At 48.6% G+C, this 27,234-nt stretch overlaps 3 protein-coding genes across 5 annotated transcripts in view; 2 read left to right on the forward strand and 1 right to left on the reverse strand.

Annotated features, from left to right (window-relative positions):
• The window catches only part of CASKIN2 (CASK interacting protein 2), an 85,960-nt gene extending 83,130 nt beyond the window's left edge, over positions 1-2,830 (reverse strand). The window contains exon 1 of the mRNA XM_050908399.1: positions 2,339-2,830. The gene's annotated coding sequence lies outside the window, so the exon portion shown is untranslated. The remainder of the gene's footprint in view (positions 1-2,338) is intronic.
• Positions 2,831-5,049: 2,219 nt separating this feature from the next.
• TSEN54 (tRNA splicing endonuclease subunit 54) lies at positions 5,050-14,973 on the forward strand. The gene is made up of 11 exons (XM_050908658.1): positions 5,050-5,078; positions 5,221-5,379; positions 6,727-6,790; positions 6,935-7,018; positions 8,857-8,955; positions 9,266-9,318; positions 9,671-9,769; positions 10,894-11,528; positions 12,087-12,147; positions 12,891-13,007; positions 14,093-14,973. The coding sequence occupies exons 1-11, from the start codon at positions 5,050-5,052 to the stop codon at positions 14,241-14,243; spliced, it is 1,551 nt and encodes a 516-aa protein (XP_050764615.1). The 3' UTR covers positions 14,244-14,973.
• A 2,193-nt stretch (positions 14,974-17,166) lies between these two features.
• LLGL2 (LLGL scribble cell polarity complex component 2) overlaps positions 17,167-27,234 on the forward strand; it is a 35,287-nt gene continuing 25,219 nt past the window's right edge. For 2 of the 3 annotated variants that reach the window (XM_050908253.1, XM_050908255.1), the window contains exon 1: positions 24,796-24,874. In XM_050908253.1, the coding sequence (XP_050764210.1) occupies positions 24,800-24,874 (75 nt within the window). In that variant the 5' untranslated portion in view covers positions 24,796-24,799. Of the gene's footprint in view, positions 17,217-24,766; positions 24,875-27,234 lie in introns of those variants that run through there. The other variant, XM_050908256.1, reaches the window with a different exon arrangement.

Below are 27,234 nucleotides of genomic sequence, written 5' to 3' on the forward strand. Positions count from 1 at the left end.
AAGCCTGGAGCTTCATAAGCTAATGAGACACTGTAGAGCAGATCCTTGAACTCCCAGTTCCTTGCCTTAAACAACATTTCCTCCTTCTCAGTCCCCAGCACAAGCCAAAGACACCCTGGGAGTCCTGACTCAGTCACTTGTCTCTGACCCAAAGGCACGTCCCTACCAGGCATCTCCTTTCATGGAAAGCCCAGCAAAAAGCAGCAGGTTTTTGAGTGCTTCTCCAGACCAAAGCCCAGGGAAAACATTTCAAAGCACCTGGTGAGTGCAAACACATTGTGGGAGAAGTTATGAAACTTGAGCAAGGAGCATAATCTATAGCCTTGAACTAGAAACAGTGAGGCTCCTTTACCCCAAGGCAGGCATCCCAGTGTAAAACTTCAATCTGTTCAAGTGAACTGCAAGCAGGATGCCAAGGCAAATTGGGGAAATGAGAAAAGCTTCAGCCGTTCTCTCCAGATGGAAATAACTCAGCATTTCTCCCAGCCTAGTGCAGTGCATCACTGAGGTAAGAAAGACTCCTGACTATTTTAATCAATCTTGCTGGATTTGGTCCGTGGCTCCTTGGCTTTTCACATATAATTAACAATGTGCAGTTTCCAGTAAATGATTTCAAATAAATCCTTAGACGACTAACAGACAGCAGCTCTAGAAATTCACATAGTGGTGATTGAAAGCCTAGATTCAGATCATTACTCGGGGCCTTAGCTAGCTCATTGTATACCACAGGCCTGCATAACGATACTATATCGGTTTTCCTGCTGCAGAGCAGAGCCCCAAGAATTGTGCTGTAGTCTGTGGATGGTCACACCGAGGCAATTTCTACAACAAACTTATCAGAAGAGAGAAAGCGAAATCTAAGCTCCTCCATTTCTCAGCCATCAGAAGGCAGCAGTAGATGCCAGTGAACCACAGCACACACACTGGTTATGTAGAAGTATTAACTACTTAATCCCCAAAGTCCTGTACTCAAAGACAGATATTTTTTCTTAAAAACCTTCTCCTTACACCTCCCAAGCCCAGCCCTGACAGGTGACAACAGAGGTTTAGCCCAGCAACCTTCCTCAGTAATCTCCTTTTGGGGCAAAAAATCTCTTTCCGTTGCCCTGCCCAAACTCCCAGCTATAACATGCTGCGGGAATGATCACAGGCATCACAAGCATCCCAAAGCAGCAAGGAATTTGCCAAAAACTCCTAGGTGAGGCTAGAAAAGAGACTGGTCCCACACCTCACAGACGAGCTGTAACACCTGACACCGTTATCTGCTTTTCATCCAAAACCAAGTACTTTAGTGTATATTTAAGGTCTGCCAAATCCTGTTGAAATTGATTGCCAAACCCTGCCTTCTTGTGTTCTACTGTAAGAAGTTTAAGTTGTCTATATGATGCTCTAGAAGCTCGAAATTGAGATATTTTCCACTAGAATATAATTAAGTATACTAATAATTAGACAATTGTATGCTGAACTACAGCTAACCTGTGATAACAGGTTTGTTGAACAGCGATGATATGAGCATAGCTCAGAGCTGAGCAATTGTGATAACACCACAAGTATTGCAACACACACAAGAATTGAAGCACTTGCCAGTTTTAGGGCGTTTGTAACATCCTTTTCTGTCTCAAATCACATAGAGCATCTACACACAAAACCTCCTGGTATCAGGACATGCTCCATAGGTTGCAAAGAAGTCAAAGTGGATGGGCCACATTACCTGTCTCAGACACTGCCAACAAATAGTAACACTTGGAAAACAGATGAAGTCTGAGCCACAAACAGCTGAGGCACAGCTGGTTTCTGCTGAGTTACTAAAATATTTCCAAACACCACGCCAGGAACTGCAGGAGTTGTTAACACAAGGATTAAAGCAGGTAGCTGTACCTGGCAGAGCTGCTTAGCTCAAGCACAGAGCACGCGATTCCCACCTGGCTGTGCCTGGCACGCTACATGAAACTAGAAAAACAATCCCAAGGCCACACTTTCTCCCATTTTCTCAAAAAATGCTGAGTCTATTTACACCACATTCATCCAGGAGTTAACCACAAAGAACTTGTGATTACAGGGACTGCACAAACATAACAGAAAAGGACTGAAAGGGCTCAAAGCATCCCCTTGCACCGCAGTTCTGCTCCACCCTGGAGTGCCAGGATCAGCAGCAGGAGGGAGAGCCGGGAGCGGGCTGCCCTGTTCAGAAGAGGCAGCCAGCCCACATGTTCAGAAGAGGCATCCAGCCCACATGTTCAATCCTGAGAATCTTTTTACACTTTATCAACATTTTTTCCATCCCCAATAGAAAAAAAGAAAAAAAAAAAAGAGAAGTGGACAAAACCACCACACTTACCCGCTCTGAGAGCCCACGGTCCCGGTGCACAGCGCTGATGCATTCAGTGTTGTGTCTCTCCAGTCAAGTCAAGCCCATTTCCCCTTGGGGTGAGGGCAGTGTCCCACAGGATAGTGAGGAGCAGCCTTGGCCTCCACCATCAACCTCCTCCATGGCTGCTCGATGGCTGCAGACAACATCCAGACAACCAGGGCTGGATCCTGCTCTGCTCCCTGGTGCCGCACACCCGTACTTTTCCTCCCTGGCAGCCTCTGGGCTCACAGTCCCGCATCCATCCTTATTTCAGCTCACAGGACCTCCTGAACAGACCATTCACTCACAAAGCCCAGTTTTGCCACCGCTCAGCTCAATGACCGTTATTTTAGCTCCAAGAGCAGCTGTCCACCTTCTCACAACCTTATCACAAAAGGTCACTGCAGGGAGCCCAGGACAATCCCCATCAGCTGCTTTTTAGGTTTCCTGCCACACACAGCTGCTCCACTGGAGATGCACTAGGGTCCCACCCAGAGCAAAGGGAAAAAGACCCCAAACTTAAGAAAAAGACCTCCAAAAAACACCATGAGCACCACAGTCCTGGTTTCAAGGCAGCTGCACAGAAACATAATGTTAAAAATCCTTACTTAAACCCAGAAAAATATCTAAAGAGAAAAAACAAACCCACCTCACCCTTCATTTGTAAGCAGGGAAAAGAAAGTGCAGTCCCCCAGGACCAGGCACACCCAGCTGATGGCACTTAGTCAGTTAGGGCTGATAAGAGGCTTCAGCTGGGGAGAACGTGAGTCCCACCATGGACAAGGCTCAGCTGGTGTCCCCGTGAGGAACAGGGTGCCCCCCTCGCCCCGTGACAGATAAAATCCCAGTATTGAAAAGAAACGTGGACTGAGATTTGTCTTGGCATTTCTGGGTCTTGTAATCACAGTGGGTGACAAAAGCAAATTCTGGATCAGAGCCTTTCCCCGAGCAATTTAAACACATCTATTTTAAGGAAAAACTGAGTTAGACAAAGGGGTGACAGCCCGTAAATTGAAAGCCACAGGATGTGGCATCCTGGGATTATGTTATAATCAGGAAGTCTGAGTAGCCTCCAAAATACATGTTTTTTGGAAATTAAGGGGAAAAAGCACTGCCACCACACAGCCCGCGGCCCCTCACGCCGTCCACGAGGCCTCGTGCCCCCGTGTGCTACGGAGAGGCACCGCTGACCAAAATTGCTTGACCTGCTTGCAGGATGAAAGCTCAATTCAGAAGGAGGAAATAATCAGGCAGGAAGCGAAAATTAAACCATTCAGTGGAAAATGGAAGAGAATGGTTTTTGCATTTATCTGCCTATGCTGGCCTCTTGTCAAAGGACTATTATTGGGAAACCGTGGTGGGAACCAGGGACTCTGGTGGGGGGAAAGCTGTATTTTTCCTACTTGAGGCTCAGTGACTCCTGCAAGCTATCCCGCAGCAACAGGAGACAGGCTTGAGGTGAAACTTGAACTTTTGGTGCGTTTCCCTGTCAGGTCCGTTCTCGCCTCCCCAAGCGGCAAATCCAGCCGCGTCAGCAGAGATGCAAGGCCGTGGTGCAGGGAGGTTTCTCGTTTTGCAGCCCGGCTGGATCACTGCATGCTCTGCACAGCCTGGCAGCACTGGCACTGGCACCGCGCCAGCTGCTGCTGGAGCCCAAGCCACAAGAAATAGTGACACCCACCAAAGGGAGAAACCTCCTTCCCCAGCACCGCTGCTTCTGCTCTGGGGGCTGCGGCACATGCCTGGGTGCGCACAGCACCAGCCGTGGGGGCTGTGGGGAGCTCTGTGAGGAGAGGATGGGGCTGCCTCGTGCTGGACGCAGCCACTTCCAGGTGGTTCTGGCTGGTTCCAGATGGCTCCAACAGCCCCATCGCAGGGCATGGCTGAGCCTGTCAGTGATGTCGGTGATGCTTCTGGGGAAATGTATTTAAGAAAGGGCAAAATACAGCGTGGTCATGAGGGAAGAAGGGAAAAAGTGTGAGAGATGGCCCTGTGAGCAGCATGGTCAGGGAGGAAGGAGGAGGGAAGGAGAGGTGGTCCAGGTGCTGGAGCAGGCGTTCCCTGGAAGCCTCCAGAGGAGTCCCTGCCAGAGCAGATATCCATGCCTGGGACTAATACTAATTGGCAATAAATTAATCTTCCCCAAGTTGAGTCTGTTTTACCCGTGACGGTAATCGGTGAGTGATCTCCCTATCTTTATCTCAATCCGCAAGCTGTTTCATGTTACTTTCTCTCCAGTCCTCTTGAAGAGGTGGAGTGAGCCAGCTGGGTGGGTAGCTGGCAGCAACCAAGGTTAGCTCACACCAATGGCCCTGGGACACAGCCCTGGGGCAAAGCTTGGTGCACAGGCCTGGCACATACTCTAGCGCACGGCCTCGGTGCACAGCCCTGGTGCACAGCATCATTGCCTGGTTTCTGTGCATGGTGCAGCATGCAGCCCAACGCGCTGCAATTCAGCACACAGCTCAATGCACGGCCCGGTGCACGCCTGATGGCTGTCTCGGTCCCCAGCCCCGGAGCACACTCCAGTGCCCGCCCCGGCACCCCGAGCCAGTCCCCGGGCCGCTCCCGTCCCCTCCCCGGTGCCGGTCCCCGCCGCTCGCAGCCCTCCGAGCCCCCAGGGGGAGCGCCAGCGCCCGCCTCGCTCTGCCGGCGCTAGGGCCCGGCGGCGGAAGGAAGCGGCTTCCTGCGGCGCGCCCATGGAGCCCGGTGGCTCGGGCCGCCTGAGGTAGGGCCCGCCCGGGCGGGGAGGCCTCGGGGCGGGGGGCAGCCCGCGGCACGGAGGGCTGGTGCCCGGACTGGGGGGCTGCGGCCGCAGGGTGGGTGTCGGGGCGCTCGCCCCTCACCGTGCCTCCCTTCTCGTCCCGCAGCGCGGCGGAGCTGTTGGCGGCCCGCGGCCGTAAGGCCCCTCAGCGTCCCCAGGGCCAGAAGGACTTCATCCCCGACGGCTCGGCCGAGCAGGCGGAGAAGCTGCGCCTGTGCCGGGAGGAGCAGTGGCAGCTCCTTTCCGAGGAGCGCGTGGAGCGGCTGTAAGTCCCCGGGGCTGGAGCGGCCGGGGGTCGCAGGGCTGCGCTAAGCCACCGAGCACGGGGTTGTAAATTCCTTTTTCCCTGGGAAGGATCGTGTCGGGGGGGTCAGAGCACAGCTGCTGGCCGTTCAGGTGTTAGTAGTGGAATCGAGCTGTTAATAGCAGGTAGGTGTTAGCGCAGTAAGTTCCCTTGCCCGTCCCCTCAGTTCACTTGCTCACAGCTCCCTGGTTGGCACAACAGAAGGGGGGCACGCCTCGGCTGTTCCCTCAGGAGCTGAGGGTCATACCGGCATGCCAGTGGCTTCAACGTGGGTGTTCAGAAGGTCCCTAAAAGGGCCCTTAGTTTTCTCAGGTGTGTACGTAACCCTGTAGCCTTTGCAAATAGCAGCCACTGTCTTCTTGAGCATGGTCTGAGTCACACAGCCCCTTGTTGATGCTCATGTGTGACCTTGTGCAGATTCGGCTGACTCGGTGTCCCTGGTTTATCAGTTTTGGTGGTTTCAACAGTGCTACCAGTCTCTAGAGCTTATCATTTCTTGGGAGACTTTCACACACTGCCTCTCAGCACACGCTTTCCCTGTTTGGCATGCTGTTTTCTGGTAACAGTTTCTCTGTCTGCACTGATCAGTAGCAGCAGAAACTATTCACATAAAATCACACCACTAGGGACTTTAGAGAGAGAATGGCGACCGCCAGCAGACAGACAGGCAGGTCAGACAGGGTGGACCGTTATCTTCCGCTGTTGTCACAGTCAAGTTTGTTCAAGTACATCCGTAAATGCATGTCTGGGGCAGCAGTGGAGACCCTCAGGCTGGGAGGGCGACTGGGTAGATTTAGGTTTCCTTTCAGATGGGGAAATTGCGGTACTGACTAAAGATGTAGAGCAACTCCATGGTGGACCCTACTGGTCTCACCTTCTGTTTCCTTGAGCCAGCTGCTAAAAATGCATGTTTGCATTCTTGCAAAGTTGCCCTCCACTTCTCAGCGATTAATTTTTTCCTACGACTCCCTGTGGGTGGGATACAGCGATTTGAGAGTGTCTTGGCAGCATCTGAACAGTTGCATGATATATCATGGCTTAGGCCATGCATCTCCAGCAGGCTGCTGTAGCCTACGGACGGACGTCTGCAGTGCGGACTGAAGACACTCTTAACTAGTTGGTGGTGATAAAATCTTTAGCTGGTACTGCAAGGTCCAGAGGATGATGTCTTTCTAAGGCCTTACCCTGTAAAAATGCCACCTGGAAGTTTGCTGCCTTTTGATACCTTCCTGAGCTGCTTGTGTTGCTACGATAGGAGTTGATTGTAGGACATGCTAGTAATAATAAACTAATCTTTAACCTTCTCAGGGGGAGTCTAGTGAAAGCTGAGTGGAAGCCCGGACAGGGCATCGTAGAGCTGCAGTCCCCTGCGGTGAGTCTGCTACAGAGTGTACTCAGTGCCATCATCTCCTGCTGGCCTTTGCAGATTCCTTAATTTGCTGCTTGAAATGGGAGAGAGCCTGGTTGTCAGGAGGGAACAGCCAGAGCCCATCATGGATTTGTGCTTCTGTTCCAGGGGAAGTTCTGGCACACTATGGGCTTCACAGAGCGTGGCAAACAGTGCCTGCTGCCCGAGGAAGCTCTGTACCTGCTGGAGTGTGTAAGTAGGATACCTGCGCATGGGTGGGGGCATTGGGGCCTTCCTGAGTGACTGGAGGAGCTGTAGCAGCTTTAGACTGAGGTCTGAAATCACTTGACTTGTGTTGGTCACTGCTGCAGTTCGAGCAGCTGATAAACACCTGGTTCTCGAGGAGTTGGCTCTTTTAGCCTGTTGCTGATGGGGCTGTTTGTGTCCAGGCCATGGGTTCATATGTTGTACTCTAAAGTAGCCTCTGTGTCATTGACAGCGCGTGTTAGTTGGATCGGTGGCTGGTTTATTCAGCTGGTGACGTGTTTAACCCACTCCTGTGTCAAATATGACAATAGAGACTAGAAGAGTTTTAGCTGATCCAAATTGCTGTTAGTACAGCAGTAATAAGTCAGCTCTCTTACCAGAGTGAAAGAACCATGAGGAGCATGTTACAAAGTTTTCTATTGAGATCTCTACTTTCTTGCTCTGGAGGTGATGAAACACACATTTATCTATCAGTTACTTCTTTACCGAAATCTGTGTATGGGGACTTGAACTTCCACAGTTCCTTTTCCTCAGTTGCCTTATCTGTCATAAGTTGACGTCCTCCCTTATCCCCAGTGTATCTTACATATTTTGCAATGGCAGGGTTCATGAGTTCGTTAGCACAGTTTTTCTGTGCTTCTCTAAGAAGCTGATAGGAATTAGTGAAACTCTATCCAGCTTGGTAGGACCACATTTAGGCACTAAATCAGATCTTGCCGTGTGAAAGGTGTTGGCATGGGAGGTGGTTATACAGCAGCCAGTGCTGTATGTGCTTTACACTTAAGCAGAGATCTTTGGGGTTGCTACTTGGCACCTCTTCCCAGTACATATGGCAGAAAGAAATTTAAATGTGGCAGACAGGGGAGCGAGACCAGATTGCTTTCAGTGCTCCTCTGCTTGCAGAAATGCTGGTTAGGGCTCAGTTGGATTTCTTTGCTGTAGAGAGGGGTTTTTTTGTCTCTCCACTGAAGCCTGTTATAAGTAGAATAGGTGCACTGATCTAAAGGGGAACTTTTTTCCCTTAGCAAAACTTAATCAGATTATGGGTGTCTAACGCCATCCCTTAAATCCTAACTGCAAAGGTAGGGTTTTTTTATCTCTGGCATTTTGACAAACAATAGATCGTAAACAAATTGATGAAAATAAAATCTAGTCAGTTGCTGAGTACTCCCCAGAAGCAGAAAAGACCAGTTAGATGCCTTCAGCCCATCCCATGGGAGAGGTGTGGTTCCTAGTGTTTTGTTTTCTTTGTTTACAAGTAAACACATTAAAAAAAAAAAAAGGAAAAAGAGGCTAGCCTAAAACTGCCTCTTGGAGATTAGTTGTTATTGCCTGGGGAATCTACCTATGGGATCACCGGGGCTGCAGTAAATGCTTCTGAGGAGCCACCAATTGATGGCATCTGAGGATGCCATCAATTCCTTTGCTCCAGGTCTCTCAGTTATGCTGGTCCTAAATGTTTTTGTAGTTGTGCTGTGTCCTGAATCACTGAGATCATCAAAGTTAAAGAAAATTATCTACCAAAGCAATGATTATTTTAACAGTTGAGTGTTGTGCTCCCAGCTGCATCCTCCAAAGAGATGCAGCGCTAGAGCAGGAGTTGACAGCTGTGGGTGGGAACTTCTTACCTGGCTGCTAAAACCAGGGCGTGGGGGAATTGGGCATGGGAGAGGGACTAAGTAATCCAGGCGGCACATGGGGAGACATGGATATGTCAAGGAGGGTGCTGGGACCAGCTGTCAGGACCAGTGGGAAGAGACTGGTATGAGCTTACGTAGATTTGTTCCCTGTGATTCTCTCAACACCAAGCTTTTGCCCTGCAGGGCTCTGTTCAGCTCTTTTACAGGGATCTGCCGTTGTCAATCCAGGAAGCCTACGAGATCCTGCTGTCCCAGGAGGCAATGAGCCTGCCACATTACCAGGTGTGTTGGGACCTCCAGCTATTGCAGGGAAGACGAAGGCGGAGAGCCCAGCCTCTGCCACACAGCTTCTTCCAGTGGCTGAGAGCTGAGTAGGACAGTTAGGGAGGGAAGGGGAGTCATTCTCAGTTTTTCCCACTCACCTTCTTCCAGATGATCAGTTCCTGTTTCCCGACCTTTGCTTTGGGTCCTAACCCTGGCATTTTTCTCCTCTGCCAGTGCCACACTGTGTTCACTCAGTTGTAATGAAACTGAAGTAAATTGTTTGGTTTTAGGGTAGTCCTTTAACCCTCTTGCTTTCCTTTGCTCTAAGGTGTTCAGCCACTTGAAGCAGCTGGGTTATGTTGTACTGAGATTCGACCCCAGGTAACCAGCTTTTTCTTTCCACGCTGCTTTCTCCTTTCTGAAGACCCTGAGCAGCTCTGTGCCCACTGCATGGCCCCAGTGGAACGGCAGAGAAGAGGACTTTGACCCTGCATTCCGTCTCTTGGGAGGATTAAAGGCTAAAAGTGGCACTCTACCATTCCTTGCTCCTCCCTCTTGAGGAGGTGATTGGGAACGTGAAATGGGGCATGAACTGAGGACCATCCTGGTCCTGCTTGTGGATTTTCTGTGCCTGGAAGAAAAGGTTTTTGTTGCTGTATTCTGAGGGCTGAGCAGAAGGGGAGTTTCGCTGCCCCGCCCTGCTGTCAGCCTCTGTGTTGGTGTCTCCTTACAGCACTGTCCTGTCTCCCTACGAGAGGCAACTGAACCTGGAAAGTCACTGCCAGAGCTCTGGGAAACACCATCGCAAAAGGAGGAGGAGTTCCAGCCCCCGGTAAGGATGTGGCCAAAGCCTTCTTCCATCTTCTCCCAGGCTCTGCAGCTTGGGAACAGCATCCTCAGCCCTTTGTGACTTGTCTGGCGCAGCTGCTCTTGGCTGTCCCCAAGCAGTGCAGTGCTTTTCCTGAACTCTTTGCAGTGTGCCCTTTTGTCACATCTGTACTTCATGCAGGGCTAATAGGGCCAAACTGCCCCTGAGCCTCCCAGCTGCAGTGGTGAGATGCCAAAATAGAAGGGTAGAGAGGTCAGTGCAGAAGAAACATGTGGCAGATGTCTCCTCTTGCTCTTTTTTAGAGGGAGTGCAGACACCACAGTGCACATCTTGCACTTATCCACCCCCTCAATGCAGCTTACATGCTAGGACTGTACAGCAGAGAGCATAGTTGGGTCCTGGTCCTTGTGCATGGCCTCAAGACGTTGCCAAAATGCAAACAGAAGCTGACGTAATTATTAGCAAAATTACTAATTATGACAGCTTCCAGTAGGTGGCATCATCCTTTAAGAAACAGGGAGGACAAGACTGGTCTGCAAGTCCTTTCCTGCTAACAAGTAACTCAGTGCCTGAGGAGTTATGAAATTTTAGGAATTGGGAGATAAAACTGCTGGTTTAAGAATTGCCCCATCTCTGGGACCAGGGCCTGAATCTCATACCAGTAAGAGGTGCTGGCAGGAAGGTTTCTGCCTAGCCTGTGCTGGCTTGGCTGAAGTCCATCATGTTTGTGTGGAGGTGTTTGGGTTAGTATATGGGGTGTGTGGAGGCTGCATGGCAGGTTGGGAATGTGTGTCTATACAAATCAAGGCTGGGATTCTCCTGGGCGTTGAAGTCAAATCTCATGCAGAACTGCTGAGAAGTTTATTCTGCCTTTGGCATTCACTGCTTGTTTTGGCCTGCTTTTTTCCCTTCTCATTTTGTCACACAAGCAAACGCCCTCCTTCCAGCCAAGAGGTTGTTGTCAAGGGTTTGCAGACCTGTCTGGGGGCTCCTGCCACCTTTGCCATCCTTCCTTCAGGCTTGGCAGACTGCATTCTTCCTGTTAGCAGGGAGGAGGCAGGATTCAAAGGGAATAAAGTTCTACCACACACTCTCCTTGTCTTTTATGCTGCTGCTTCTGTCTTTAGGTCGCATGAGAAGAAACATAAGGTATCCGAGGACCTTCCAGAAGCTGAAGGGACCTCCGAAAAAGCTGGAGATGACTGTGGAGACTCTAGCTGCCTTCCCATGGATGAAAAGCCCTTGTCAGAGCAGCCAAAAGAATCAGATGCTGGCAGGGGAGAGGGGGAGTCAAACCCCGTTCCTCTTGATACAGGACACAAGGACTCCCTGAGCCCCTCCAGGAGCCAGGCTGGAGACCACACGGAGAGCAGCACTGGCACCCATGCACCCCGCTGGGATTTTACCACCATCAACTTGCCAAACGTGGCCCCAGACCAGCCGTGCACACGTCTGCCCTCACCTGACAATGGGCTCCTGCCGGAGAACGTGCCAGGAAGGGAGGTTGATGCAGCTTGCTGGTGCACACGCATCAATCAGAAACAGGAGAAGCTGTCACGGAAGGAAAGGGAGCAGCGAGAGAGGGAGAGCAGGTACAAGAGTAGTGTCAATGCTGACCGGGAGGTGAGGCGCTGCTCCAACTGGCAGGAGTACAAAGCCCTTTTGGAGCAGAGGAGCCAGCAGAGGGTTTGGAGACGACCGCCGCATCTCTGGGACCAAGCTGTCACACCACTTTTGCAGCCAGATGAAGCTACCTCATCAGGTAGTGGCTCTGGGAACTTGACAGGGACCCCCTTCTCCCCCCCCAGTTCTGTGAAACATTGCCTGGTATGCAACAGCAAAAGGGCTGATATGGAGAAGCTGAACATCAGTTTAGGGGACAGTACCTTGAGAAGGAGAATCTCATTAGAAGGCCTAGGCAAAGCAGGCACAGAGGAGCCCAGCTGTGGACATGGGGAGAGAGAACAAAGCTTGTCCTCTGCCTTTCCATCTCTTTCTATAGCCCACTCAAGTGCCAGGATAAACAGGGCCTTGGGAGGTCTTCTAATCCATTCCCCATGTCCTACTGTATTGCAATCCTTCCTGCTAGGCTGTTAGGCATGTGAAATCAGGGCCAGCAAGATGCAAAGCAATTGCAGGGTGTTCTGGGCTGTGCGCTTGGGGTAGATGAGGAAGTTGAGGTCTTTGAAGTAGCCACTGGTGACTGTGGTGCTGCCAGCCATTGTCGGAGGAGGAAGGCTCGTGGGTGGTGGTGGAGTGCTTGGAGTGCCCTGGGAGAGAAATAGCTGGTCTCATCCTTTCCTGTTCCTTCTCCCTCCAGCTGCACTTCTTCAGCAGATCAGCGTGCTGCAGCCCTCCCACATCCTGGATGGAGCCTCCCGGTTAGTAGCCAGCCAGCCAGCCAGCTCGTAGCTGTTAGGGAGTGGGGGTGTCTTGTGACTGTCCCTGCTTGTGAGGTCTGTGAGATGCTCGCAGCAGCAGTTTGGGAGCTGCCTGGCATCCAGGATGCCGAGAGAATCCAGTGCTTTGCTCCATGACCCCGTTGCATTTGTAGTGAGAGGCTGACATTTCCGTGAAGTACCAGGTCCTGCAGCGACAGAGCTAGGGCATTCCAGGCCAATGAAAACATCAGGGTTGCTCTCTTTTCCTGCCGTTCCCTCTCTGCACCCCAGCCAGGTAATTTCCCCCAGAGGTTTGGTTGGGTTTCACCTGTGCCTCATCCCTGGAATGTGCTGCCATCCCTGCTGCAGTGATTATAATACCTTGGCTTTGGGACTTTTGGTTCTGCTCCTGCCTCAAAGAATCTGTGTGGTGATTGTGTGCAGTCCCTTAGGGCAGAGCAGTGCTTTGCTTCTGTATCTGTTAATGGCCTTTCTTGGAAGGGGGTCCGCGGAGAAGGGAGTGTGGCAGATGTGGGGTGGGAGCTTGCTCTGGTCTGACTACAGGAAAGATCTGGAAAGTAATTAGAACAGTTGCAGCGTCAGTCCTTTGAGGAGTGAAGCCTTTTAAAGGGCCCAAACTAGCCGGGCTTCAAGAACTTTTGCTCCCTCTTTTTTTTCTGCTGTATCTGTACCCTACAGTGTTTCAATCCCATACGTATGTGGATGTCTTCTCTCTTTTATAGGCTGCAGGAGGACCCAGAGGGCATGAAGATAGACTTCAATGTGTATCAAGCAGATGCTGTGGCCAAGTTTAAGAAGACAAACCCTGGGAAGCCATATGTCAGGATGTGTGTTCGGAGGTATCCATGGGTCTTATGCTGTGTTCTGAAACATAGCAGTTGCTGTTGCAGAAATGAAGTCCTAATGATCTGTAAATGACCCAGCATCTTGTGAGTTTTACAGATCATCAGAGTGCCTCCTCTGAGGGTGGTCCTGCCCAGAATTTTTCTTTTTTTTTCTTTCAGTTCCTCCTTTGTTGGAGGCTGTGGCTGACAATTCCCCCAGCCCTTGCACTCAGCCCACACTATTTGGTCATCTGGTTGCTGCTCATGTCTGAGTATTACTGGAGTCAGGAATGTATTTATGCAATGCTTGTGAAACTCACGTAGAGCTCAGTTTTGCAGGGAGCCGTATGGTACCTGAATCCTCAGCCAGTGCAGATCCCTATGGATTTCTGCAGAGATGTACCTCCCCAGAGCTCGCTACAGGCTCAGGGCCATGGGTTTAGTATTTTGATCTTTGTCAAATGTAAGTTTAAGATCAGTATGAACAGAGGATAGGTGTCCCCTTTCTTGCTGGATCCAGAATCTGATACTTAAACTCCATAGGCAGGTACAAAGTTCAGTCTCTTGCCTTTTCTAATTTTGATGTATATTAAAACTGTCCTTCCTCCACTCTATGCAGCTGTAGTAGCCAGAGCAAGGAAGGCGGTCACGCAGTTTTACAAAGGTGTGTCGTGAGCAAGTAGGATGATCCTTGCTTTATAAATATTTTCATTTACGAGCAAACAGACTCTGCAGAATTAAAAGGAGGGAAAAGCAGGTCAGATGTTGATCCCAGCAACCTAAAGATCTTCCTAGCACAAAGGTATTAAGATTGCACTGGATTGGCAATTTGCCAGTAGCCCTGTGAGCCGCATCTAATGGGCACAGTGTGGAGCAGTGTGCAGTTGCCCTTGTTTTTGGCAAAGGATTTGACAGCTCCCAGTTCCCGGCATGCACTGTACTCTCTCAGGGCTGGCAGCCTCATGCTTTGACTGAAAGGGGTGGGGAGGGTCACTACCAACTCCTAAGACCAAAGTGAGCTGTTGTGATCGTTGGCCAGGACAGCTTTGTGTCTGTATTCTTCTTGCTTTGAGAACAATGGGATATTTTTCTCTCTGCAGCTTTGACGAGCAGATTCCATCCCTTCGGGCTCTGAAGCAGGTTACGTATCAGAGTGGGGATGTCCCGGTGGTCTTTGCGCTGGTGGATCACGGAGAAATTGCCTTTTATTCGCTAAAGGAATTCAAGCTGCCAGTTGATGTTAATCACTGAAGTTGCTGTCACTTGCAGAAATGATATGGGATGAAGGGAAGAGCTTTACTCAGGATTTGTTTTCTTGATTAATGAAATATTACAGAAAATAGAGCCTGTGATAACTGGAACCTTGGGTAATTGACTGCATTATTCACTGTTACAGACTTCACCCAACCAGATGACTCAGGCATAATAGCAAAATTTACAGCAAACAAGTGTGTATGGCTTAGCTGGGCATTTCTGGACTGGAATACACACTGCTTTGTTCTTGAAGCCACTGGTTCTCCAGCTTTCTCATCTTGCGGACCACTAGTCTGCCTTTTCCATGTCATCTTTGGCTGACCTCTGGACCATTAGAAAACACTTTGCTGGTGATCCTCTTGTCACATGTTAAGAACCACTGTGCTACACCAGTCAAATGGTTGCAGAGTCGTTGAGGTCAATCAGGGACAGAATAAGCTGATCAGATCAGTGGTGGTGTCGTGAGCCTCTGTCATTCAGCTACGCCAACAACCGTCAGATCAGATTCTGGTCTGAAAAAGGCACAGCCGTAAAACTCAGCCACCCGGAGTAAAGTTTCCAGGCACTTGAGAGCCGGAAACTGTGCCTTGAACACAGTTTCATCAGCTGGAGGTCACAGAAAGCCCCAGAGCATTGCAGATGGCACCCCAGCCTCATGCTGTAGTGGCTGTGCTGAGATGCGTTTTGGCCAAACAGCATTATGCCATATTAAAGTTTGGCCACTGATATGAGTGCACGGTATCTGATAGTGTCACCAGGGCTGTACTGCAGCCCCCTCTGTTTCACCCTGACATCCTCTTTCCTGGTTGTGGATCCTTCTCTTTTCTTTTGCAAGTGAGAGATCCCCAAGTAAAGAAAGAAGCTACAAATTCCTCATGAGCCTTCCAGTCCTATGGCTGTTGTGCTCCAGACTGAGGAGGACATCATTGCTTTCCAGGCCTTACTATGGGAGCTTTCCACCAGGATATGCAGGTACCAAATTTGCTTTAGCCTCTATGCAAAAGTGCCAGTGACAGGTGCCAGAAAGTCTGCTCAGCGGACAGAAGTGTGCTGAGCACGGCTGTGTTCGGTATCGAGGTTTTCAGAACTGTAGTAGCAACTGGTTTACATGCATTTTATTTGATAATATTTGAATTCCTTTTGGAGATGGGGAGAAGGCTAAGCAATAAAAAAGCCTTTTCCAATAATGCAAGCTCCTCAGTGTCGTTCTTAATTCCCCCAGAAACGTTGATAAGTTATGGAGAGGGAGACACTCTGGGGAGGCTACTGGGACCCCAGTAGCACCAGCTGGTGAATGCCTGCTCATGGTCATACAACCCTGTGGCTGCGTAACCCTGCTCCTCTGCCTGTCTGTGTTTGGATCCAGCTGCTGCCCCGTTCCCTGGGAGGGCAGCATGACTCAGAGCCTGGAGGAATCCATACATCCCGCGCGCAGTTCCTGTCAGCACACAAGACCTTGCCATCTTCCTCCTGCGTGGTCAGAGGTATCGTAGCCCAGGGTGGCAGGGATCTGCTGCAAACACTGCGCCTGGTCCTGTTTCATGCACACACCCCTGTTATCAGATGCTGGAAGTCAGCAGGGCTCTGTTGAGGTGAGGGTCTGACAGCTCCTCCCACACGCCCTCCCCTTCCTCTTCCTCCTTCAAGCAGTGCGTTTGCTCTGATAGTCCTCTTCAGACGCTGGGGTTGTTGGCAGCTCCAGTCTGTGCCCTCAGCATTCTCCCAGACTGTTTTGCAGATTAAAGGTAGTGGTAAGAGAGTTTCTAAGAACAGGCGCAGCCAGAAGAGCTCCCGTCTGACCCACAGGGCTCACGTTTGTCCTGGAATTAGGTCAAACTCCTTTTGATTTCAATCAGTCTCACCTGCTTATGCCAAGGTAGAATTGTATCGATGAACTCTACAAGAGCCACCCAGTGAGTTTCGCTGGGGCAGAGACTCCCTGATTCAGCACAAAACAATTACAATTTAATAACCACTGCAAGGAGGATTGAGAAACTGTGGTTGCCTTGCTCAGCACCACAACATCTGACGGTGCCTTTACCAGGATGGGATTATGATGCAGACTGATACCACTGCTTCATTTAGGCCTGTGATGCAGATCGGCTGGATATTGCAAGAAGATAACAGAAATGAGTATTTTATTTGAAAACATCACTTTTGGAAGCTTGGCTGAAACCTTGGCTGTTACTGGCCCCTTGTCAGAGGTAATTGCAAGCTTTTGCATGGATGCAGAGAGGTTGGCAGATCTTGGACTGCCGTTGCACTCCATGTACCTACTGATTCCTCGCCCAGCTGTTGTTCCCTGCAGGAGGACACGGGCTGTCTGCAGCCGAGCTGTATAGCGAGATAGCGGCAGTTGTGTGGCTCTTTCCAACTAAGGCTTCAACTTTCTGCTAAGCCTTTCCATCCCTTTTTTGCAGGAAGGTTGACACCTTCCCTCGGCTTTGTGTCGAGTCCCTGCCCCTCGCAGGGCTGGCGGAAGAACAGAGCCGGGAGGAGGGGGCCTGACACGGCATGGCAGCCGGCTTTCCCGGCCCGCTACCCCTGGCCTCGGCCGGTGCTCGGTGTGCGGGTCTCCCCTGGGCGGGGGACTCGGTGGCGCGCTCTCCCCGAGCCAGGCAGCGCGACCGCCCATGTGGCGGTGGCCGCTTTCTGATTGGCTCCGAGCGAGGGGAGTGCTGAATTATTCATGACCGCGCCGGATGAAACGGAGGAGAGGCCGTGGCTCAACTTAATTTGCATGCGAGGCCCCGCCCCAGAAGGGCGGTTTGGGTATGTAGGGCTCCGCCCCGTGGGGCGATTTACATTCTAGGCCCCGCCCCCTGGGTGGGCGGTTTGCATGCGAGGCCCCGCCCCGCCGCACCCCTCCCGGAGGTGCCCAGGGAGGGAGGCCGCCGCCGCCGCGCAGGCGAGGCGGGAGCGGGCGCGGAGCGGAGCGAGGCCGGGGCGGCCCGGCTCCAGGCCCCGCAGGTGAGCGCGGCTCGCTGGGGCTCCGCGGGGGGTGCAGGACCGGGGCCGGCCTGGCGTGATAGGCTCCGGGGAGGGGGTCCTCGCGGGGGCTCCGGCCAGCGCGGCCCCGGCAGGGCTCGCCGCGGCGGGCCGGGGCGGCACCCGCCCCTGCCCCTGCCCGCCCCTCATGGGCTTTGCGGCGCCCCGCGGGCATGCTCCCGGAATCCCTCCGTTGGGGCTGGCAGGTGCTCGCCGGTCCCCCCGCCCCCAGGGGGGGGGTCCGCTTCGCCGGGTGCCCGGGCCCTCCGGGCTGCCCCGCTCCGGCGAGCCCGGCTGCCGGCACCGGCCCGGACGCATTGGGGCTGCCCGCACCTGAAGCCCCTGTGCCCCAGCGCACCCCGGGACACCGGCCTTCGCTCGCCCATAAAACTTCAAGCACTGGCGTTGAGGGGTTGGGTTTGTTCGGGTTTTTTGTTTGCTTCCTTTTTTTTTTTTTCTTTTGGCTATCAAGTTTGATGTACTGTGTTTGTTCCGGCCGGAGCGTGTAGCTGAGGGGTACCGCACAGCAGCCTTACATCCTGGGATTTTCTGGCGGCCGCCGCGGAGGTCGCGGCTGTGGCCGCCTGCTCCATAACTTCCTGGTTTAGCCCTCGGCGCGAGTGGGTCCGGGCCGGGGCCGGGGCCGCTCCCGGGGCGCCGAGCCGCCTTGGGGGGCTGCTGGGACCGGCACCGTGACGGAAGCTCCTGCAAGAGCCTGCGGCCGCTCGGGAGCCGTCCCGGGGTGGCCCCTCGCACTGCTGCCGCCTCGTCCTGCGATGGGAGATGTCCCTGCCTGCAGCCTGGCCGTGTAGGTCTCCATCTGCTACGACGGGCTCGAAGCAGATGTGATCAATAAGAATTGCAATGTCTCCTTTGGAACGCTCTGTTAGCATTTTAGGGGTTTTTTTTTCCTTCAAATCCCTGCCCATATTAAATATATCATGTTACTGGGGTTTTTTTCCCCTCCCCAAAGTTGTAAGAGCTTGATGGGTGAGGGAGCATGTTACTTCTAACAGAGAGCGAGCAGGTGAAACAAGAAGGTGAAACAAGAAGGTGAAACAAGTTGTTGAGCCTTTGTCTCAGGTTGCCTTGCAGTTGTGGCATGGGAACAAGCTGGTTACTGACATCTCCTCTCCTGGATGTGAGGCTTAACCTTGGCTTTGGAGAAAGCTTTGTGTGTTTATATTTAGTGTTGTTAATGGTGTAGAGCAGTTGAAGTAGACTTCTGGGTATGTGTTTCTACAGTGTAGAAGCTTTACATTTGTGTGAGATAGTGACAAGATAGGAGGACGGCTTCACTGAGATGATAAAAGTTGTCCGTTGTAATGTGTTACTTGGTGGGGAATGCTGCTCTTTGTAGTCATCTGAGAGCACTTCAGTCAACTGGAATATCTTGCTTTACTAAGTCCCAGGTGAAGCTGTATGCCCAAAGCAGCTGCCTGGTGATTTTAGCTTTGATTCGGGAAGCTGGTGCTTCTGGCAAGCGGAATGCAAAGCGGTAGTACGTCCCAAGGCTTCTCCGTGCATCCTGGCACGTTCCTTGTAAAGACAGCCTGGCCCACGGAGGGGACAAGGATGATCTGTGCAAGTAGTGAGCAGTCCCTAATCCTGCTCAACGCTGCTTGTAGCCACTTGAGGGGCTCCATTTAGTTTACGGTGTAGAAAAGGGAGAAGAGTTCTCAAACATCTTCATAGGATGGTGCTGAGGAATGTCTTTTATTTGGTTTTGAACAAATTGCATCTGCTGTAACTACTGACCGAAGAAAACTATTGGAGGAGTTAAACCAGTTGAGAGTCCTATATCTTCTAGTGGCTTTTTGGTACAGTAATGTGATTATTACTGGGAATTGCTTATGGAAGAGGTGTGGGTTTTTCTTGGCTAACATAGAGGCTTGGGAGATATCAGAGAGTAAGAGGTTTTAAACGTATCTAATGTAATGCAGTTAGTACATGGTAGTAAAAGTATGCGATACTGCTAGTAGCCTGATCTTTCTTTAAAATAGTTTATCAAAGGAGGGACTGGCGGTAGCTAAAAGTTTGATTTCTGTGCAGAAATTCTATGGAAACTCCAATTTTCATCTAAAAGCTTCTGGCTAGATCTCTGTGCTCCTTTGAGAAGCAAATGCTTTCGTGGTTTACTCCGTTGACCCACTATGTTTGGTGTAAAATGCTGTTCCAAAGTTACAAGCCACTCTTCCATTTGAATCATGCTTCTTAGTAGAAGCGTACAAAGAGTTTTGCATCATGTGCAATAATGTTGTTCAGTGCAGAGACTTTGTTCTGCTGTAGCGTGTTGAAACTTCATGTTGTCATGCTCCCATGACAAGGAGAACACAATAGGAGTCATAATGACACACTAGGTTTGCACAATTAGTAAATTCATTGGAAGTGGGCGGTCCCTGGTAACTCCAAGCACAAAGCTCTGGAAGTACATGAAGTTGCCTGATTTGTATGATTGGTTCTCAATTATTTTCGAAGAGTTCTCGGGGAATCTATCTCTGATCTTTTATTTAATATTTTCTGTGTTTTGGGAGGGTGGCCACCTGCACGTAGTGTTGACGCAGTCTGTTCAGTTGTTCGTTTAACTGTCTGTCTCTCCAGGTTCACAAAAATATATCCTTTTTACAGGAGGATCTTTTGGTTTACCTCTCTGCTAGTGCCTGACTACTGTATGCAAGGTGCATCTGAACACTCTCCTGTTTGTAAAACTGCGAGTGCTGGGGAGCTTAGCCGTTGATCAGCAGTTGTGTTGTGTAAGAGAGATCTCTACGTGGTCTCATTAAACTATGAGATTAATGTTGTTAGAGCATCTTCCCAGTGAAGCCTTGTCCTGGGAAAAGGGGATGGTATCTTACACTTCCAAGCTTTCCATGTACTGCAACTGTTTCTTCCCTTGCTCTAGGTGTTCTGCTTGGTTGTGCTTTCTTCTTGAGTATCTATCTTGATAGTGTGTTATGGCTGACCGTGATTGTAGAGATGAACTTTACAGTGACAGCTTAGTTAAAGAATAGCTAGGGGTTGTTTCATTGATTTCAAGCTAAAAGTGTTCTTAAACTTGTAACTTCACAGTGAGTCATGTCTGATGGCTCCTGTAATCGATAAACTTGATAAGACTAGTATTTAAATGATGCTTTGATCATTTTTGTTGTTGTGAGAACATTGGTGCTAAGGAATAGCTTTTTCCTGTGCAATTGATCTGGCCTCTGTTCTGTTGTTGCTGACTGTGTTGGTAACAGGAACAAGGCAAACTTCTGGGTGCGGGAGGAAACCTAGTTCAGACAAGGCCATGGTGGTGACTGTTTGTTATAGGAGCACTAACTGCTTGTAGTTCAAACAAAGCTTGTTGATAAGGCCTCTTTTATTTTAGCAGGGTTGATAAAGTATTATCAGATGCATAGGCAGAAGTCCTCCCTTTGAGGACCTGTGAGCAGGAAGGGGTGATGAGGAAGGAATGAAAAGGAGACCTAAAGCAAGGAAAGATTTAAGATTTCTTGAGATACTTGACGGCATTTTGAAAAGAAAGCTGTTGGACCTTATCCCGTGGAAAATCTGTTCAAGTTGAGTAAAGGTTGCCTAGGAAGCACACAGATGGTACCTTGCAACTCTCCTACGTGAGCAAAATAAACTCATTATGGGTATGTTTTTGTTGTGGGGTTAACTTGGGACCGTATCCACACTTAATACTGTCTACGTCGTAAAAACTTCTGACCTGGGCTTCCTCATCTTGTAAGACTGGATTAACTTGTGTGATTGGGACTTACAACATTGGTTCTCTTATACTTTTGGCTGGAAATCCTACTATCATGGGAGGACATAAGCAAAAATTGCAACAAAAGTCTACGAAGGGTAATTCCCCCCCAGCCCATGCCTAATCGATGGAGAAAATCCAGAGTGTCTCAGCAAGCTGTGCATGGGCATCAAGACACATTGCTGCATGCAAAAGCAATCAAGACAAAGCAAAATGTGGAGCTCTGATGGGATTGCTAACACACAGCAGCGAGGAACAATTAATGCTTCTCCTAGGAAGAAGCATTTGGCCTTCTATTGAATACGGGTCTGTCGTGAGACGTGGCATGTGTACTTGCCATAAATCTCAACATCTAAAATGAGCGGAGCAAGGAAGCCAGAATGAAATCTGGTTTCAATGTTAACTGCTCCTTAGTCTGTGATTGGAAACAGGATCATCTTGCAACTCATGCTTTCATTGCCTTTCTATATGAATAGTGAAGAGCTTTTGTTTTGTGGCTGGATCTAATCAAATGAGGTGAAAAAGGATACCTCATCATATTTAGCTAAGCATTCAGCTAACGAAGCGGCAGGAGCTCGATGTACAGGGCACTCTGAGCTTTGCTGTCAGGTGTCTATGTACTGAATATGAGCAAAATTGGGATTGACTCAGCCTTGGGCTATTGTTGCCTGTAAACAGCTGACCTCAGTGCATCTTAGAAGAAGAGAATGTTGCACATAGTTTCTGGTAAAAGGCTCATCTTTGAAAGCCTAAAGAATTGTTTCCCTGGAAAATAAGAACATTAGATACATGCAGACCTGGCATGGCTTCAGAGGCTACTGGAGAATTCCTCTCTGGCTACTGGTAGCCACAACTGTTACCATATGGTTGTAAATGCTGACTGGCAGATAACTGCAGAGCACATGGGATTGGAGTTTTATGTAAGACACCAAAGGTGTGTGGGAGAGAAACTGGTCTGCTAATATGTAAATGTGCATCTGGAAGATAAGATTATACAGATTGTGGATCTTTTTGTTTTTATAGAATTGGAAAAGGCACTTGCTTATTGTACTAAAAAGAAAATTCTTATTAACAAGAGCCTTGTAAACTTGTAATAATTATTCTGCTTGGACAACCTGTGCTACAGTGGATGCCGTTCTCTTCACTGTTTGTTCTTTGCCTTTGCTCAGAACTGCTTTTCCTCTCATCTCCTCCCATACTGTGACACTCAGGAATTCTTTGGTCAGGCATGAAACCCTGATACAAGTCAATGAGAGATGACTTTTGTAGCATGCCTTCTCTGATCGTAATGGACACATCAGCTTGCCAGGATGACGTTTCAAGTGAGTTACTGCTTGATTCTGAACTACTAGGCTCCTTAGCCAGTTGAGCAAGTTGTTGTGGGCTAGAGTGTGAATGCTAGATCTCTTGCATAAGCAGGTTAAAACAGCATGCTTCTAGATGCAATTAATATTTCAGGATAAAGCATTCTAGCAGGGAGTTAAATATAAAGTTGTGTCTCCCTCAAATCAAGCCCACTCTTCTCTTTAGTTTGCTCATAACAGTGAGTTTGTCTCTGCTGTCACAGCTGAGGTCTCTTTTCTAAAGTGGGGAGGATAATTAGTAGAGTTTCTCTGTGGATTTGCCTAGTTTAACAGGTCCAGGATATTGATTGACAGTGGGAAAGGGTGCGTCTCTGGCACTTTCCTTTCCTTGTCTGGCTAAGGGCAAACTGTGTGTTATACATGGGTGTGATACGCTCTCCTTGCATAGCGCAGCAGCTTGTCACTGCTCTGTAACTTTTGCTAACTTAGAGTAAATATAGCCTTGTATAAATATGTCCCTCTTTCTCTTAGGAATGTCTGGTGAAAGAAGACTTATGATCTGATACAATTTTTGAAGTTTCAGTTGAGGTACCTAAATGATTGTAGAAGGACATACTTTCTGAGTAAACTACACTTTTATTCTTCCTCTTTTTTGGGGTCCCCTGCTATATGTGTTTCTGTGCATATTCTTCACCCCTGTACGTGCTGATGGCATGGTTCACGAACACAGATGCCTGTAGCTGCCTGCTCAGGGCCACTTTTCTCCATGGTGAGTGGAGATGCTAGTGATTCTAGGTGGGGACTAAGTTACTCAGGCTCTTGATGCTGATGTGATCTTCTGGTCCTCTGAACCAGGACTGCATTGCAGTCCTCTTAGTGAGCTCTGGACAGTACTGCGTAGGTGGCTGGAGATTTTGGAGTGTGAGCAGGAAAGGTAGAAGGGGAGTAATGCAACAAAGAAGTACAAGTTATAGCTCAGGGAGTTTCTAAAGGGACTTCTCAAAATATGTCTATGGAGTGTCCTGTTTATAATACCATTTCCTTTTTTTGGTCCTTCACAGCTGGTAAGGCCTTGCTAGAAACCATCTGAAAAACAATTCAAGCTCCTCAGGAATGTCTGGCTGATTTAAGTCATTAGCCAAAGACCATCGTTATTGGGAGGAGCACACAGATAGCCACCTTTTTTGCCGGCTCTGCTACTCCCATCTATACCGATAGGCTGTGAAAGCTCTCTTCCCTCAACCACCCTCCAGCCCCACAGTTTGAACAAGGGCCGAAGGCCCTCTGTTCGCTTGACAGTCCCTTTGGCGCTCCCGGTCCCTCTCTTTCCCTTGCGACACTAGCCTTCTCCCCGCCTTGCCGTATGTGTGTATGTACCTCTGATGATGATGGGTTACTATAGAATATCTATACTGATTCTTCATTGCACCTCAGAAGTTCTGGCCCCAACTGTGCACGTGTGTTGTGTACAGAGTAGCTGGTAATTAATTTCCTGCCTAACAAATTAAAATAAAATACTGACTGGAGTGTCCAGTAGCTGCTTCATGAACAGCTGAGCTGTCTGTACACTGGAAACTGGAGCTTGTGAAAGATGGCCAGGGCAGGCAGGAGCACTTATGCCAAGGTAAGCTGTCAGGATGCGATTCAAACCTTTGCTCTTGAATTGGCAGAGTTTTACTTGCCGCTTAGCACCTCTGCAGAGGGGAGATGTGACAAAGAATCTCTTGAGCTGTACAAAATATGAGGCTGTAGCCTGGTATCCCCAGTGTGATTGCTAGGTTGCAAGTCAGGTCTAATTTGTCCTGCTTGGATCCTCCTGGTGCTGTGAGAGACAAGGCAGTGAAATATACTGAAAGGCTTGTGCCTCTAGCTGCACATTGAACTGCAGGTGCAAGATTTTCTTCCCCTACCCCCACCTTGAGCAGGGAGTTAGGCTTGATATTTTACAAAAGCAAGTTAATAATTAATGCAGCTACCCTGCAGGCAGCACAGTGCCCTTTCTGCCGTACCCATGGAGCGAGCTGAAAATGTGTTTCTTTCTCTTTTTAGCTCAATAGCTGGAGGGTTACCTGGGGTGAAAACTGATACTAGTCAATAATGCCTGTGAGCCTGGGAGTTAGCCTTTAGACTGGATTTGTCTAAAAGTTTATGCAAATGCTGCAGTTTTGCTTGCCTCTTCCTTGGATAAGGTCAACCGAAGTGATCACAAAATGGCCAAGTGTAAAAACTCTTCTAAAATCCTCTTGGCTAATCTGTACTGGTTTGCTTTAGCAATGTGAAAATGGTATTGTGTAAGTCCTGCACCAGAGATGCCGCTCTGTGGTGGTATCAGGTTTTAGTTACTTGATAGCGATGTTGTCTCATTGTGCTCTGGCTGATTTGTGTTACCTGCTAAACCAAAATAAATAACCTACTTCTGCTTGCTTCTCTTCTCAGGCTGCTTTTGTTTATATGGCTTTGCTTTTTTTTTTTTTTGTTAGGATTTTTGGTGCCAAGATACTACAGCGAGGAAGATGAGAAGGTTCTTAAGAGCCGGACATGATCCAGTGAGAGAGAGACTTAAACGCGACCTTTTCCAGTTTAACAAGGTACAGTGCTTTCCTCAAACTTCAAGGCATATGTGGGCAAAGCAAATCTATCCTGAGCCACTGCGCAGTGTAAAGGGAAGGAAGAACTATTTGAGTGTGGGTGGAAAAGTTAAATTTAGGAGAGGTGGTTTGTTCTCTTCTTCAATTCTGTCCTTTTTTTCCCCGATGTGCCTGACTAGTTTTCTTTAAGCTCATGAGCATGTTCTCAATTTTGGCTTTCGTTTTTAAGAAGGATATTGTCACGCTGTTGAGTGGCACTTGCTGAAAGAAGAGATCTTCACAGCAGCTTTTATATACTCTGAGTGTTCTGTAGTTTGTCCTGCTATGTGCTGTGACTACTTATGTTATAGATAGTCTTTGCAGTACCACTATGAGAGTAAACATTTTCCTAAAGATATGCATAAGGCACAGCTTGTGATGCAGCTGAAGCCAGAGTTCTTTGTCTGTGATTATACTTTGGATTTATAAGTATACCTCTGTTTTTAAATGTGGATTTAAAAGTCTGTGGTGGAAATGTGGTAGCACCTAGGCAGCACAATGGCCATTAATAATGAATTTGCTATTATCTTAGTCTGAATCTGTATGTAGTTTTTTTTCCTTCCCTCTGTGAAGAGGAAAGGGCAATGGCTGTGCTATCTCTCCAACACTCTGGGCATTTTTCTTTTGAGCCCTGGCCAGGAACATAGTGCTTTCATCTTTGTAAATGCTTAGTATTAATTCATTGCTAGGCTAATGGCTACTTACACCTTCATTGGGTATCAGAAGTATATTTGTAGGTTTTGTGTTTCCAAGGTTTAAATGGAATTTTGCTGAAAAGTATAATGGATAATTGAAGTCAGCCTAGGAAATAACCTCCTTGATTCATTAAAATTCTAGTGTAGATATATCAAGTGGAACTTTGGATGTTTGAGATGAATGATTTAATGTAATTTGGTACTAAACCACACCATTTCCATGCATACCTCCCTCCCATTGGGGAGACAAAAGGAACTCAGGAGTGCTTCAGGCCTATTTTCTGCTTGCTACCATGAGGAAATGCTAGTGCAGATGCAGTAAAAATTTCAGTAAATGAAGACCAGGACTGAGTTGCTTGCATTTAGCTGAATGCAATGTCAGCTTCAGAAAAGATGTCCCAGGGATGGGTCAGAATTGCTTATAAGCGTATAAAATTGTATATACCTTGGAAAAACCTTTGCTATTTCAGGGATGTCTCTTCCTTGAATATGCCTTTCTCTTATGAGAATGTTTGGCTAAACTTTACCTGCCAGAGACAGACTAATTTGGATGATGCAAAACAGAGTTGAAAGAACTAGCTTTTGCAGCAGAGGGAAACTTCCAAATATATTAGAAGTTGGCATCAGGATTTGTGAATCCATTTGATTCAGTCCTGAGGGTAAATATTGCATCTTGTTTCTAGGGAGGCGACTACTTTGGACACTTCCTAATGGTTTACTCTCATTAACAACTTGGTAATTAAAGGCCTTGCAAAATGCATTTGCACTTTTAAGCCACAGTAACTTGTTCTTTTCTAACAAGAATCGGAAAGAGAATGAACATTGCACCATTACATTATACCAGAATCTTTTACATTATACTTTTTTCTTGCAGAAAGTTTTTTGTTGCCCCCCCGCCCCCCCCAAGTCTTGTCTGTCCCATTCCAGTATTTCTGGAGATAATGGATAATTTGAAAGCCTCTACCCTTTGATACAATAAACATCTACTCACAGCTAGGTAGACTGAGAAGATCTGGGAAAGTCAGACCTTAATTCTGACCTGTTGAAGGTTGTGGCTTCAGGGAGCCAAGAAACATAGTACTTTCTGTGCCAAGACTGTCCTTGTCTAATGTACTAGTAAAGCAAGCACATTAGTGCTGGTAAGCAAGTTTTTAAACACTTGTTATTTGAGGTCTTTGAAACACTTCTGGTTAAGAACCTGCTTGGGAAATATTTTGTGGGACTATAAAGTTGCTGATCAGAGAAATTGCATGGTGTATTTGCACCTCTTCGGTGTGTGATGCTGGTAGTGACTGAATGGAAGGTCTGTACCTTAAAAGTGCTGGGGATTCCTGCCCTCATTTTATTGTTTACACTGAAGTTGAATATGAATGCATGAGGCCACACAAGTTTAGTGTTAATACAGTGGAATATGTTTGGCCATGCTGACCGAGTAACGGACTTCAATTAAAAAAGTCTTTTTAATTGGTGGCAGTGGATTTTTTTATTTGTTTACTCCCTCAAGTATAAATAAGTTGCAGTCTTTTTACTGTTTCCCTATTGCATTTCTGTTCCAGATAAGAGGTGGTCCAGATGGTTTTAAAGGACTGATTGACCGCCGGACTAGCTCTTCAAACTGTCCTCAAA

Source organism: Gymnogyps californianus, chromosome 19 (genome assembly GCF_018139145.2).
Source record: "Gymnogyps californianus isolate 813 chromosome 19, ASM1813914v2, whole genome shotgun sequence".
Lineage (NCBI taxonomy): Eukaryota > Metazoa > Chordata > Aves > Accipitriformes > Cathartidae > Gymnogyps > Gymnogyps californianus.

Bases quoted from the DNA above. Each gene is read 5' to 3' on its own strand.
- TSEN54 (XM_050908658.1), top strand. From the start codon at position 5,050: ATGGAGCCCGGTGGCTCGGGCCGCCTGAG. The intron at 5,079-5,220 runs GTAGGGCCCGCC...CTCGTCCCGCAG, and splicing joins GGTGGCTCGGGCCGCCTGAG to CGCGGCGGAGCTGTTGGCGG. The intron at 9,319-9,670 runs GTAACCAGCTTT...GTCTCCTTACAG, and splicing joins GTACTGAGATTCGACCCCAG to CACTGTCCTGTCTCCCTACG.